Source organism: Panthera tigris, chromosome B4 (genome assembly GCF_018350195.1).
Source record: "Panthera tigris isolate Pti1 chromosome B4, P.tigris_Pti1_mat1.1, whole genome shotgun sequence".
Classification (NCBI taxonomy): Eukaryota; Metazoa; Chordata; class Mammalia; order Carnivora; family Felidae; genus Panthera; species Panthera tigris.
Window position 1 is genome coordinate 18,361,209 of NC_056666.1, and position 14,730 is coordinate 18,375,938.

The 14,730-nt window shown below is 41.0% G+C and overlaps 1 protein-coding gene across 4 annotated transcripts in view; it reads left to right on the forward strand.

Moving 5' to 3' along the window:
* The first annotated feature begins 571 nt into the window (after positions 1 to 571).
* Positions 572 to 14,730, forward strand: part of PLXDC2 (plexin domain containing 2) — a 446,499-nt gene continuing 432,340 nt past the window's right edge. For 3 of the 4 annotated variants that reach the window (XR_006219664.1, XM_015537188.2, XM_042991189.1), the window contains exon 1: positions 572 to 1,366. Coding sequence is in view for 3 of the 4 variants with exons in the window: in XM_015537188.2 (XP_015392674.1) it covers positions 1,255 to 1,366 (112 nt within the window). In the remaining variant the exon portion in view is untranslated. The remainder of the gene's footprint in view (positions 1,367 to 14,730) is intronic. The other variant, XM_007081275.3, reaches the window with a different exon arrangement.

Genomic DNA, 14,730 nt, shown 5'->3' on the forward strand with positions numbered 1-14,730 from the left:
CGGGGCGCTGGGCTCCTAGCTCGCTCGCCTTTCTCGCCTTCTCTCCCGACTCTCCGGGCAGTAGGCTGCTGGGGGCGCGCAGGGCTGGAGTTGCCTTCTCACTCCCCCTTGCTTTTCTCCTCCGGCTTAATCTCTCGGCGACTTTACTGCCAGCCCCGAGGAAAGTGCAGCCATTGGACAGGTCGGTGCTAGCTGCTGGTTTCGGGGAGGAAGGTGGGAGAAGCCTGAAGGAGCGAGGGGGAGGGAGGAGGGAGGAGGGAGGAGGGTGCAGCGGCAGATCTGGCAAATTGCAAGCTGCCTTCCCTCCCCAAAGTGTGGAGCAGAAGCGCGGGGGAGCTCGGCGGCGGCGGCGGCGCCTCCTCCGCCACCAAACTCCCGGGGCTCGGCGGGGCTTGTGGCCACCTCCTCCTTAGCCAGGAGGAACCCTTTCCCGATAGGTTTTGGCCTGACTCCTCCGCCCCCCATTTCTTTCTTCTTCCTCTTCCTCCCCCTCCCCTTCTTTTTCTTTTCTTTTTTTTTTTTTTTTTTTTCTTTTTCTTCTCTCTCTCTCTTTTTTTTTTTTTTTTCTGGCTTCGGACCTTAGACTGCTGCAGCCTGAGCCTTCACTGGGCTCAGCTCTTTAGAGCTGCCCATCCCTCTGGCTGCGAGAAAGGACGCGCGCCCTGCGTAGGGCGAAGAAAAGAAGAAAAACTTGTCGGAGGGGTTTCGCCAGCCCACATTAACCCCCTTCCCGCAAACCCAAACCTCCCGCCAGGGCCATCCCAACACTGGGGAAAGTTCCTTGTGAGCCGACAGCCCTCTTGGATTTGGAGGAGGCAGCCGCGCTGGCTGTGGAATTAGATCTATTTTGAACCCAGTGGAGCATATCGCGGGGGCTCGGAAGTCACTGTCTGCGCGCACCCGGGTGGCGCTGCCCGTGCGGAACCGAGAGTTTGCGAGCCCCGGCTGCAAGTGGCCTTTCCTCCCCGCCGTTGGTGTCCTGTGTCTGGGGTGAGGGCTGCGAGTGTTGTGGCAAGTTGCGAAGAGAGACCCGGAGGTCCGGAGAGGACTGCACTCCCCCTCGCTCTCCCTTCCTCTTCCCAGCTCCCGAGTGTGAAATCCCATCGAAATTTACAAAGGCCTCCAGGTTCAGCCAGACCGGTCCGCAGCGCTTGGCCCCAGCGTCCCCATCGTCCCGATTCCCACTCCGAGCCTCCAAGCACCCGGCGCCTGGGAAGGACTGGCGGGGAGGGGGAGGGAGGTCTCGGCGGCGGCATGGCGAGGTTCCCGAGGGCAGACCTGGCCGCTGCAGGAGTTGTGTTACTTTGCCACTTTTTAATGGACCGTTTTCAGTTCACTGAAGGGGAGCCTGGAAACCAAATCAATGGTAAGATGCACTTTAGCTTGTTGATTTTTTTGCGCAACTGAAGATTTCGCTGGCACTCCCCCCTCCATTCTCAACCCACCCCCCACCTCATTTGTCTGCCCTTGGGAAAGTTATTGCAATTGCTTTTGGGTAAACTTGGGCTTTCCGAATGGGGAGGAGGGGGTTGGTTAGAGAAGGGGACTGGAGGTTTTCTTGAGGATTTCGGGCTTCCTTCACCTGAGCGACAGGGGGTGGTACTGTCTCCCCAAGTCGCCCAGAGAGGGCTCTGGTGTGTAAGAACAAACCTTCTGTAGATACCTTTCCCAGAACTGGCATCTCTGGGAAGTCTCCTCTCTGGCTCCTCCTGCTTCTCTGCTGCCGCGATAAACTAAGCGAGTGCGTGATGGGGGCCGTGGGTGGGGGACGTAGTGGCAGCTGGGGATTGCAGGGTTCCCCCCAGCTGTAGAAAATTTCCTGTGGCCGCACCTTTCTACCCCACGCGATCCCCACCTTAGTTCCCTTTCGCAGTCTGGGCTCGAACGGGCTCTGGAAGCGGGGCGGGGTAGGTGCGGCGCGGCGCCGAGGACGGGAGGAGGTGGCAGAAATGGGGTGGGCGCGCCTCTGGAGACCAATGCCTGCCCCCATTGTCCTCCACCGGCCGCCTTCGCAGACAGGCCTGAACGCGTCCGGGGTTCGTCCAAGCGCCCTGACATTGCCCCCGCGCGGAGACCCAGCCTTCGCATCTACCCTGTGGTGGCTCCGGGTCGTTGCTAGCCAGGTTCGCGTCCAGCCGGGAGCCGCGCCCCCGGGGCCAGCGCGGAGCCGGCGTAGCAACACCCTGCCCGCGACCCGCTGGCTCTCGCAGGCTGGGAGCTAAGCCGGGGTTTCAGGTGCCTCCCGCGACCCTGCCCTCTGAGAACTGGGTGCCTGCTCACCCTTTCTGCCCCTCAGTAAGAAGGTGAAGAAGCAGGCAGAGAGAACCTTGGCAGAAATTTGTGAACTCGGGTTAGACTTGGGAGAGGAGGTGAAATGAACAAAATACACTTGGAGAAAAAAAGAAAACACAAACTATCTGATGAGCGTAATCAAGATTTTGTTTTGTTTTAATTCTGAAGTCTGGGGTGGTGGTGGTGGTGGTGGTAAGCGATTCCTCAGAAAGTATACATGTGTCCGCAAATGTCAAGCATGAAAGTCGCAGGTGGAAGCTTACCGAGGTCACCTGGGGATTCCAAGTGAGGTGAATCTTGGAGAAAGTCCTTGAATGAAATTCACCAATCTGAGACCTAGAAATCAGCTAAAAGCACTGTCTCTGCCCCTGGTGTAAATTCTTATAGAGAACGCACAGAATCTGACTCTGCGCTCCAATTTATGATTGGAGGGGTGTGTGGGATGGGAGGAGGGGGCAACATGATGACAACGCTTTTAAAACTGTGAAACACTTTAAAACCCCAATTTTCTTCATGTTGATTTGTCTTGGTCACATACAGTTTTGTTCTGCATAGATGGACATAGCTTGTTCTTTACTAGGTACGTCAGTAGATTATCTTGTTTGATACATTTCATTGGTTGGAAAAAAAAAAACACTAAGACTTTTACCCTATGATATTGATATGGTATGGCCACATTCATGAAATAAGTAAATGCTTAAAGAAAACAATTCATCCCAAAGGAGGTTAGAGAGACGTGTATGCCAAAATGGATTCCAAAGTTGTTTATTTGAAATTTCTGTAAATAATGCATTTACAGAAGAAAAAAAAAGATCAGCAGATGTTTATTTTTTCCGAACTTCTTTCATTAATGGTATGTTACTGAGAAAAGAATATGTATACATTTCTAAGTTATCAAATTGAGGATGAGTGAACATTCACTCTGCGATTGGCCAGATAATTAAAAGCTGTGGGGATTATAAAATACCTAAATTGCCCAACATAAATGTACAGGTATTATAAACTAATTATAAACTAGTACCTGTGGTGGAAAATTACTCTAGAAACCCATATTTTTATAGGATTGAGTAAAAAATGAATAGTTTTAAATTTCTTGGTAAGTGTTTTGGAGATGTATTGCAAACTGAAGTAGCTTCTTTACTGGATATCAGTCTACATACAGTTTTTGAGTAATCTTGGAGTTAAATGGTTATATTTTCTTTCCTATAAATACAATATAGCAATGAAATAGAAGAAAAAATAATTTCCTTTGTAAACATGCTAAAATATCACTGTGGGAAAAATTTTAAAGAGCCCAACAGTCTTGAAATTTGCCATGTAGCAATCAGGATTTTTTATCACAGACATTTTGGCACAGGAGAAAAAAATCTGATTTCATAACAGGGACATTTAATTATGTATTACTTTAGAAAATGCTGCAGCTGATTTTATTGCCACCAGAGGGCAGAGGAACTGCTAATTTCTCCTATTCCCATTCTTTCCCAAATCTCTCAGATTAATGATCTTCAATACTTTGTTTTTCCTATGCGCAGTATGTTTTGGACATTTCAGCTTACCACACGTAAATGAGTGGAAATTTATAATAATTAGTGTTTATTTCCCATGTTCATTGAAATTAACTTTTCATTCAACATTTATATAGCACCTTCTACATGTAAAGATCTATACTTAAAAAATTTTTTTTTAATGTTTATTTACTTTTGAGAGACAGAGAGAGACAGAGCATGAGTGGGAGAGGGGTAGAGAGAGAGGGAGACACAGAATCTGAAGCAGGCTCCACGCTCTGAGCTGTCAGCCCAGAGCCCAATGCTGAGCTCAAACCCACGAATGGCGAGATCATGACCTGAGCCGAGGTCAGACACAACCAACTGAGCCACCCAGGCGCCCCATAAAGATCTATACTTTGAATACATTCTTGTGGTGCATTTGTACAGTGGAAAAATTCAAATACCTTCTTTTGTATCAATGCTGGAGGTTTTTAGCAAATTATTGTGGAATTCTCAACAGCATAGCTTTCAAATCTCTCTCTTACAGTGAAAAGCTCATTATGTAATGAATTTATCTTTAGGATTGAATGTAATCTACACATAGATGAAAAGTATATGCCATACTAAATAGTTTTTATCAACACCAATATTTAGAGAAAAATAAACTTAGAATAATTCTAAACTCTAGAAATCGGAAATCTTCTTTGTATTGTTATACATTTGTTCCTATATCCTATAGTGAAAAACAGTTTATTAACCGTGTCAAAGGAGAAAGATGTGTTAATGTCTTGAAGATTTCTAAAATGTAAATAGGGAAAAAAGGCCTAAAATTATGGAGTTATTTTGGCCTGGTTATTACTCTTAAATGGGACTTAATGCAACAAGGAAGTTCAATACCACTATATACAGAGCAAAAATAGTTTAGGACTCCAGGGAACTTTTGCTATTTAAACTTTCTAATATTGCTATGTACTGGAGGGAAATAGTTTATTTTTAGCAGGTCATTTACATTTATTTTAGTTGTTTCTCTAGTGGGATATTTTTCTATTATTTTCTGCTTTCGTTGGAGTTAAAAGACTTAGTTTGAAATGTTACTAACTTGTGGAGTTTGGTATGAGAGTATCTCTGTTGAGACATACTGTCATTAGTATATCTGTTTGCATATATACTGGAAGAGAAAATTATAAGAGAAGGTTAATCAAGTGAATATCCTCTATAAAGTAGACCTGGGTCAGATTAATGAACAAATGGTAGGTTGACTTTTATTTTATTTTATTTTACTTTATTTTATTTTATTTTATTTTATTTTATTTTATTTTATTTTGGGAGGGGGAGGGGTAGAGAGAATGGGAGAGAGAGAATCCCAAGCAGGCTCCTCACTATTAGGGCAGAGACTGATGCGGGGCTCAAACTCACAAACTGCAAGATCATGACTTGAGCCAAAATCAAGAGTTGACACTTAACCGACTGAGCCACCCAAGAGCTCTAGGTTGATTTTTAATAAATCAGTGACTCGTGTTTCCATACAAAATTTTTTAAAACACAAAATGTGAGAGTTTTTTTTTTCTTTTAGAGAACAGATACAAATTGAAGCCTAAGGATGGATAAGATTTTTAGTTCATGGATGTCTGCACAGAGATTTGAAATTATTATAAGTAGGACAGTTTATGCATTTGTTAAGTTTGATCTTCAGAAACAGATTTTTATCAAGTAGAAAGTACTTGAGTAAAACTTAGTAATAGAAGATACTAATTTGCTCCAAACAGGCTTCTTCTCTGCCTGCAGAGAAGTAGACAACGTGGATTCTCTTCAGTTAGTTTTGTCCCTGTTTTTTTGCTTCCTAAAAGATATTTCCTGTTGTAGAAGCAGAATATTTATGAAGATTAGTGAGTTGATCAGCAGCTGTGATCATGAGATCTGAAGTCTTGAGCGGTTTCCTACCACATTAAATACTGTCTCTTCACCATGGCCTCCAAGATCATTATCATGTGGCCTGGACCTACTGTTTCAGCTCTCCCTTCCCACCCCGTTTCTGAACACTCTCCCCAGTTGAGGCTCCTTGATCTCCCCTGAGTAGGTGCTGTGTTACTACCTCTTTTCCTTTCCTCCTTCACCTTCTTCCCTCATGCGTCTCCGTTGGTCCATCTGCTTTTTCTTACAGGCTTTTATCTCAAGTGACACAGTTCACAAAAGGATGTGCCATCTCAGAACCCTCGGGAACTTCTGTGCCTTTTTAAAGGCACTCGTTTGTTTGAATCTGCTTGATATTGGAAGAGTTGTTTCCCTCCATTCCATTTCTGTATCTCTTTCATATACTTTCTTACACCATAGATCGTGTTCTGTAGGGTCATGGTCCGTTCACTTCTGAATCCCCCAAGGCATCTGCCACACAGGCATGCAATAAATAGCTGTTGAACTGACCGGACTGAATGGAATGGTAGTTCAAGGTGGACTGTTGGTTTGAATGTCACCTTGGGAGACTTCTGAAAAGTACTTGTTTACCCTGTTTATGACTTTTTCCACCAATAAGTTGGAAATGAATATACAGACAGGTTTTGCAGAACTGATCGTTTAAAACAAGAGAATAGGATCCAGGGGTCTGCTGAACTGTCATAATGCTTGTGGTGGATAATATTTACCTTAAACCTTCTATTAATAGAACTTTTAAGAAGTTCATTCTGTCATTCAATTATACTTCTGGTTTCTGAATGAATTTTTACTCATGTTCTTAACCTAACACCTTTAAATACAATACGTGCGTTTGTGTATATGTGTGCACATATGTGTGCATATATATATGAAAATGTATATGCCTGTATGTACATATAGACATATAATGGTGATGTATTTTCGGCAGAGATGAACACTATTAAATAATTTAACAGGTTTAGTTCGTTGTGAAATTACTCTTGAATTGTGCTCAGGCCTCATGCCATTAACCTACACTGAAGGAGGCCTTTGAAGAAAACAAAGTAAAAATAAAGTAATTAATTAAAAAACTAAAAATAAATAAATAAGAAAATAAATAAATAAAGTGATCTTATAAAACGTGTTATGGTGGTGGTTTTGGGGGTGTTGGTGGCACCATGCAGTGCATTTTGCAGTGTCTGCTCCCCCAGTAGGTGAGGGCAGTGAGAGAGAGAGAGAGAGAGAGAGAGAGAGAGAGAGGGAGAGAGAAAAGGAGAGAAATCTTGTATCTTAATAACAGACAGAGTTGTTCTTCCGAATTAGGTTGTTTCTATTTTCTGGACATGATGCATAGTGACCAGATGCATTACCTTTTAAAATCTGGTTACCTGAAAGCTCAGAGCACAATTTGTAGCTTCCCTCCAACAAGTATATATACTTTCTGGACTTCACTTTTTTGTGGACTAGTTTACCATCTTGTCTTTCATACTCCTTTTTTAAAAATAATATTTATTTATTTATTTATTTTGAGAGAGGGAAAGAGAGAGCGTGAGAGCCCATGGGGGGGGGTGGGAGGGCAGAGAGAGGGAAAGAGAGAGAGAGAGAGAGCGTGAGAGCCCATGGGGGGGGGGAGGGCAGAGAGAGGGACAGAGAGAGAGACAGAGAGAGAGACAGAGAGAGAGAGAGAGAGAGGCTCAGCCCTGTCAGCACAGAGCCCAACATGGGGCTCAAACTGTGAGATCATGCCCTGAACCGAAATCAAGAGTCAGATGCTTAACTGACTGCGCCACCCAGGCGACCCGTTCTCTTTCCTACCCTTCTTTATTTTTGTCCAACTTTACTCACTTAAAATCTCGTCTTGTCTTGGTTTCAGAGATGGGAAATAAGTAAATAAAAAGTAATCGCCGCACTATGTAAAGCTGTATATTACTAAGTTGCTTTTCAGCTTTCTTTTAATCTGACTAATTCCAGGCCTCTGCCTTTATCCCAAGCACATTTTCTCAAAGCTTTAATTATCTCTTTACAGTACTGCGCTCTGAGAAGTCTTTCTTCTTCACTAGGGTTCGCACGGGATGTCTTCCCTCACTATCCTTCAGACAATGATTCTGTTCAACTGAGGAAGTTCCTGAAGAATGACAGACTAAGTACTGATGCTTTTATTAAGCCGGTTTCTCCCCCTCTTTCTTGTGTCACGTATTTGCCTGGTCAAATTAGCACAATAATATCTGAGGAAAGAACAGAATATAAAATATTCTATATTATGTGGTACCCGGACTTTGAACTCATTTTGTATTTGTTCTTTGGCAGGTTCTTATTTGCCCTCGTGAATTAAACAGGTGGTGAGATACAGCGTGATGGTACAGATTTGGGTATTTAAATAGAATCTGAGCTCTCCTCAGGGACCTGTTCGGAATTAGTATAGCCTGTTAAAGACTGCAGATCTGAATATGCAGTTGGACTGTGTGGCCTTCTTTGAAATCTAGATTTGTAATCCCTTCCTCCCGAGGTCATCCAAACAGATGCGAGCACGGGTAGCTCTCCTCTTCTAAATTAAAATCGGGCGATAGTCACTGCTTCTGCTTCAGATGTTAGAGTAGAGAACGGCCTGTGGCTTTGCTGAGAGGGTCATAAAGGCAAGGATTGCAGGATGACTTCCGTTTAACTTTTCTGGAGTCTTTTTGCTGAGTTCCTCCCTCTCCTCACCTATTATTTTTCACTAATTAATTGGAAAATTTTCCTAGAATTCATATTGCTCAAGGTCTCATCCTGTAGGTAAGGTGCTTAGCTCACCAAGGCTTTGAGAATACAGAAAGAATGTCGAGAATTTGCCCTGTGGATAAACTGCATAAAAATCAGAATATTTAAAAGTCAATTTTCTACATACTCCCTGGAGTGGTCAGTGATAGGAGAAGTGTAAATAAAGCTGGCATATTTTCTTTAAGCATGAGGCTTGGTAAGTACATCCTTATTTATTTCCATAAGGATGATGTTTTCTTTGGTCCACTTGGAATCTGGAATATTCAGCAGGCACTGACGGTTTTTTAGGTAGTAGTTTTTGAGTTAACACAGTTGTTAATTTTGTACATGGATCTGTTGGTAACGGTAGCTCCCGACTTTTTCTCTCTGAAACCATAATCCGAACATCCAATAAAATGATGATTTCCCTAAACCCTAAAAGAGAAGCAAGATAGAGGCAGAACTTATCAGTTTAGAATATGAAATTCACAAATAATCATGATTTTCAAGTTGTGAAATGGTCTTCTAGGGGGTATTTCTATTATGCATATTTGCTTAATTCTCTCCCGAAACTGACCATAGCTGGCACTGACACAACAAATCTGATTGCTTAACTGGTAAGTTGTTCATTTGTTTGGTCAAAAGAGCCCACTGACCTTACTGCAGGCACAGGGGGAGCAAGTCCAGTATTGTACTTGACTTCTTTTGGCTGCACCGTCCCCCTCCTCCTTCTGCTGTCCGTTTCCTTCAGTACATCTCTGAAAGCTGCACTGTGAGATATTCATGGAAAAGTGTATGTGAAATGACTTTTGGTATACTGAATCATATTCTTACTGCGTGTGGATTCTTACTCTTTAAAGGAATCCTGTCCTGGGGCGCCTGGGTGGCTCAGTTGGTTGAGCACTGAGTTTGGCTCAGGTCATGATCTCACAGTCCATGAGTTCAAGTCCCATGTCAGGCTCTGTGCTGACAGCTCGGAGCCTGGAGCCTGCTTCAGATCCTGTGTCTCCCTCTCTCTCTGCCTCTCCCCAACTCGTGCTCTCTCTCCCTCTGTCTCAAAAATAAACATTAAAAAATAATATAAAATAAACATTAAAAAATTAAAAACACATAAAGGAATCCTGCCCTGAGCTTTTGATTGAAAAGAAAAGCAACCTCTTAATTATTTTGCTATTCCATAGTTTTATGTTTAAAATTAAAGTATACTGTATATACGTACTTGAACTATGAAAAACTGAAAAGCAAAAACTGAATGATGAAACATAGCAGTATGTATTTGCATTTTTGTTCTTTGGTTCTTGTTTGGAGTGGGACTAGAAAGAGTCATTTGAAGTTATTTGTTCACACAATAAAAGTTTATTTTAATACCGATTTGAAAACTCTGGATGCCCTGTAAAAATAGAGTTGACTTTTTTGGGGCGCCTGGGTGGCTCAGTCGGTTGTGTCCGGCTTCAGCTCAGGTCATGATCTTGCCCTCCATGAGCTGGAGCCCTGTGCCAGCTCCGCGCTGACAGCTGAGTGCCTGGAGCCTGCGTCAGATTCTGTGTCTCCCTCTCTCTCTGCCCCTCCCCCGCTCAGTTCTCTTGGTGTCTCTCAAAAATAAATAAATAAATGTTAAAAAATTAAAAAAAAATAAAGTTGACTTTTGTTTTAAAAAATATCATTTCATATTAGTTTGAAAGCATTCTCGCTGTACTTACAAAGATACTGCTTGATGTTTTATTTTCATAGCTTATTGAACATCATAGGATATCATATCTTGGGTGATGTATATTTGTATCTGTTTTGATTTATAACTTGTGTTTTAAATTTTTGCATAGTTTTAAAAATGTCTTTTATTCAGATTAAATTTCTTTAATTCAAATTAAATGAATTTTATGAAAGCATTTCATTTAACATGAAGTATGTGTTAAAATATTTCCTATATCAGAATATTGTGGTAACATCTGTTAATACTGCAAGACTTGCAAAATACTGATGAATGTGTTGTAAAAAAATTCGGGTTGAGGCTGAATTGTGTAATAAGTCATCACTTTGATATAATAATAATAACATCATCACTTGCTGTTTTGTACACATGCATTTGTGTTGGTCCTGATTTTTCCATAATTGATTTATCCAGTCTTCCAGCTATTTCCCCACCATTGATTTGTCCATCTTCCATCAATCAGTGCAGGCAATCAATCAGAGAAATTTTGAACAAGCCTGCTACCCATATCCTTACATACATCTGTCTTCATGTTCATATGCAGGGGTTACTCAGCTTATACTTAAAGATATAATTCATGGGTTATTTGGCTTACGGATGTTGTACTATGAAAGATAGTGCCTAGGACAAGCCCTACTAGACCGTCCAAGATTAAGTACTTCAAAGATGAAGGCTGGGATGGGGGGACCCCTGATAATTATCTCTGTGTGGATATCACAGGATGTTAATTACTTTAGCTTTATAATAAGTACATCTGGCTGGGCCAACCTGTCCTTCTTGTTTTTGATCTTCAGAAGTGTCATGGGTATTCTAGAAGACTCTTGGCATTTCCACTATCTATTTGGAATAAACTTTTCAGTTTTCACTAAATCCTCTGTTGGACTTTGTTTGAAATCACATTAAATCTCAGTCATTTAGTAAAGATTTCGATTTCTAAACAACTTGGAGACGATGTAATTTCTTTACTACAACATGTAAAAGCCAGAACAAGTACCCTGGCACCTCCTAACGAATTGTTAATAGTGACTATTTGGCAGTTATCTTTTTTAGTTGAAACAAAGTCCTTAGATGGAGGGCTAGTGCTGTTTTCCTGATCGCATCATGAAGCTAATGGTACATTCTAATTGTTTCTTAGGAAATCCAGGTAGAAACGATAGGTTAATTGAAATAAAGAGTTCAATTGAGGGAAAGAATGTTAATTCCTAACTTCTTGGAAACTACTACAAACGAAGGGTAAACACTAGGCAAATAATATGTGAAAATTGTGACATTTTCACAGTGTCCCTTTCCGTAACCCATCTCTAGACCAGCAGAGCAGTTACAGGCAAGACTGTAGGTTTGCTCCTTCCTAAGAAACAGCTCTGATGAGAATGGTAAAAGCCCCTGCATTTAGGATTCTCCTTAATGTTTGCTCTTTAGCTAATTAATATCAATTTCATGGGAGATTTACATCGAAAGAAAGTGCAGTTTACAAGTTACTACCATTTAAAGATAATAGATTTATGATTTTATTTAGACTACAGGCGTTTATAAATTAAGTGGTTACAATTTGCTGGAGCTGAAAATCCTAACCGCATCTCTACCTCAGCACAGTTTAAAACTGGCTGTTGCTCTGCACTCATGCGTACTGGCCTGGATATTTGTTAATCAGGAGTCAACTGACAAGGCAGGCAGTCTGTTTTATTTCTTTGTTATTTAGCCTTCATTATCTTTTTAACATCTGTTGTTCATTTTAGATATTTTTAAAAACAAGCAATGATTCAAAGTCATCCTGCAGATTATAGTCTCATTGTCTGGACATTGCAAAACAGCTTGATGCAGGAAGTCAGACTTGTGCAATGTCAGTTTTCTCCAACTGTTTTTAGGAGAGTGGTTTGTAAAGTAGGCACAGCCAATAAGAAGCTAATTTTTCTAAAACTAAGCACTGATGTCTGACTCCAGACTGCCTTTCTCCATTCCCTAGTTCCATTATTCTGGCTCCGGCAGGCCACCATTTTTCCTAGCCTACTTTACTTCAACAGCTTCACTCCTTGCCTCCAAAATTGTCCTGCTGGAATCCATTCTTCATTCCACAGCCTGAAAGCTCTTTCTAAAATGCAAATCTGGCTATGCCACTCCTCTGTTGAAAATGCTTTCCTGCCTTCCTACTGCTCTCACACCAGAGGCAAGGCCTTCGATAATTTTGTCCTGGCTTCTCTCCCTGGGTTCAAATTTATCACTTCCTGCCTCCTGCTCACCAATTTCCCAACACAATATCCCCTCGGAAAATTGCACATGCCTTTCCTTCTTGGAGCACACTTTCCTCCTTTCCTTGGCTATTTGCCCTTCAGGTCTCGTATTGGATTTGATTTTTGGCACATCGAATAATTTTCTTTTAGTGTTTGTTTGCCAGCTCCTAGTTTGAGACAAATGCCTCGCCAAAGTGCACTCTACACGTCCTCATGATATCACTTATCATCAATAGTGTGGTCCTGTCTGCATTTGACTGTAAGCTGCCCGAGGTGAAAGGCCATACGTGACTGATCACCACCGAATCACTAGCTCCAAGAATAGGAAGTCCTCCTTGAAAATTTGTTCAACAAAAGAATCTTGTTAGTGTTCCACTTATAGGATATACTGTATTTGTTTGGATTTATTACTCAGGCAAAGAATTTTGTTCCTACCTTGTTTCTCCATATTTCTTTGGGAAGAATTTCTAAATCATAATTTAACATGCCTCAGATTTACATATCAATGAGTAAAATATGTACAAGCCAGAGACTGAGTGACTTCAGCATAAAGGAACTTATGCATTTATGAAGAATTGAGAGTTTGTTTACAAATGATAGTGTAGGGATGATCTAGTCATTTATTAAGCTAGGGAGAACAGATACTTTAATGATGATACTTTTAGTTAATTATACTTATTAATTAATACTTTAATCATTTATAAACCAGCAACTTGATTTTTTTTTGAAAAAAATATTAAAACTGGTTCATTTGCCTTTCTGGAGGGAATCCCATAGTTTAAAAGAAACATATGGTTAAACAATGAATGAAATCAAAATTAGAGATTGAACCGTGAAATTTGCATAAACAGCTTTCCAGCTATCTCAAAGCTGAAGATGCAAAGTAGGAAATACTCTCTAAGATTAGATATTTGAAAGATTTCCAAATACAAATCACTGGGCAGCCTTTTAAATATTTTTTCAACAAAAGGGTCTAAGATATCTCTTAATTCTGGACTCAGTAATGTGAGTTAACTCCTTTCAAGTTTCCAAATGGGATCCACTTGGTGAAGTTTACGTCGGTTTTGGTCAGCATCCTTTGTGTCTCTACAAGTTATATTTGCTATTCTCCAGGCACATTTTCATTACCTTTGTCTATTTTATTTTTTTTCTAGAAACATGTCCAAAGTTCTTTCTGTATTCCATACTAGTTTTATGGTGTGGACAACTGATATTTTCTACTCAATGTCTCTTTCCCCTTTCTACTGGAAAGCACCTTACCATCATTTAGGAATCTCCTCTCTGACTCTTCTGGGGTTCTCCTTGGAGCTTCTATCATAGGTGTCTTGCTCCCCCAAGACAGTTCATCACCTGTTCAGGTGAGTACTCGTTGTACCCATATGTCATGGACATCAAGTCAGTCAACCCTCCCTTTTAGTCAAGGGAAAAAGTCAAGGCCTTCAGTAATCTGGTCCTGGCTTACCTCTCCAGGTTCACATTGATCACTTCTGTTTTTGTTTCTGTTTTGTTTTTAAACACCCCTGGGGGTTGCTGCATTGGGAAGATAAAAGTCTAAAGCCATGTGTAGGCAGTCTTAGATTTCCCAATAGCATGAACCAGAAAATTCCAGTTTTTGAGTTGAAGTTGGTTACTTGCCCCTGAAAAGTGTTAGTAAATATGTATTTTTAAAAATTATGTTGCTATTTGAATAGTTATTTGATGGGTGACTATTTCTCCCACTAAACTGTAAACTCCGTGAGGGTTGGAACCATGCTTCCCTTTCCTTTTTTTTTTTCTTGGCAATCTCATATTGCTTGGTGTATCATAGAAGGCACTCAAGACATATGTGTTAAATGAATTTTCAGCATAAGCTCATTTGGTGGAGTGCCATCTTGGTAACTATTAAAAATAATTCAAATCTCAGACATCAGGTGGAAGGTTGTGACTGTAATAGTTTCTTCAAGTTGGTTTTCTCAGGTATATTTTGTTCCTCTCTCATTTTGCACATTAAATTCTCTTACCTGGATCTTATTTTTGTAATCTTTCTGTGTGTTTTATTTTGTGTCTTTCATTTGCCCTGTACTTCTTATTATTTTATTTTGTTGTGGTTGTAGATAAACTTTCCAGGCAATAGAGAAGAGGAAGCCTCAACTATTTAATGGGTGACACATCATAGCTTTTGTTAGTCCATTAATCTGTACCTAGAATTAAGAGGCAAAAAAAGAAAAACAAAACAAAAACATTAAGTAGGCAATAGCTGATCTACAGCCAATACTTATTTAATTTTTACTTAATACTTTTTTATTGGGATTTTCCAGACCATTAAGAATTTTGAAATATGGGGCACCTGGGTGGCTCAGTTGGTTGGGCGTCCAACTTCGGCTCAGGTCAT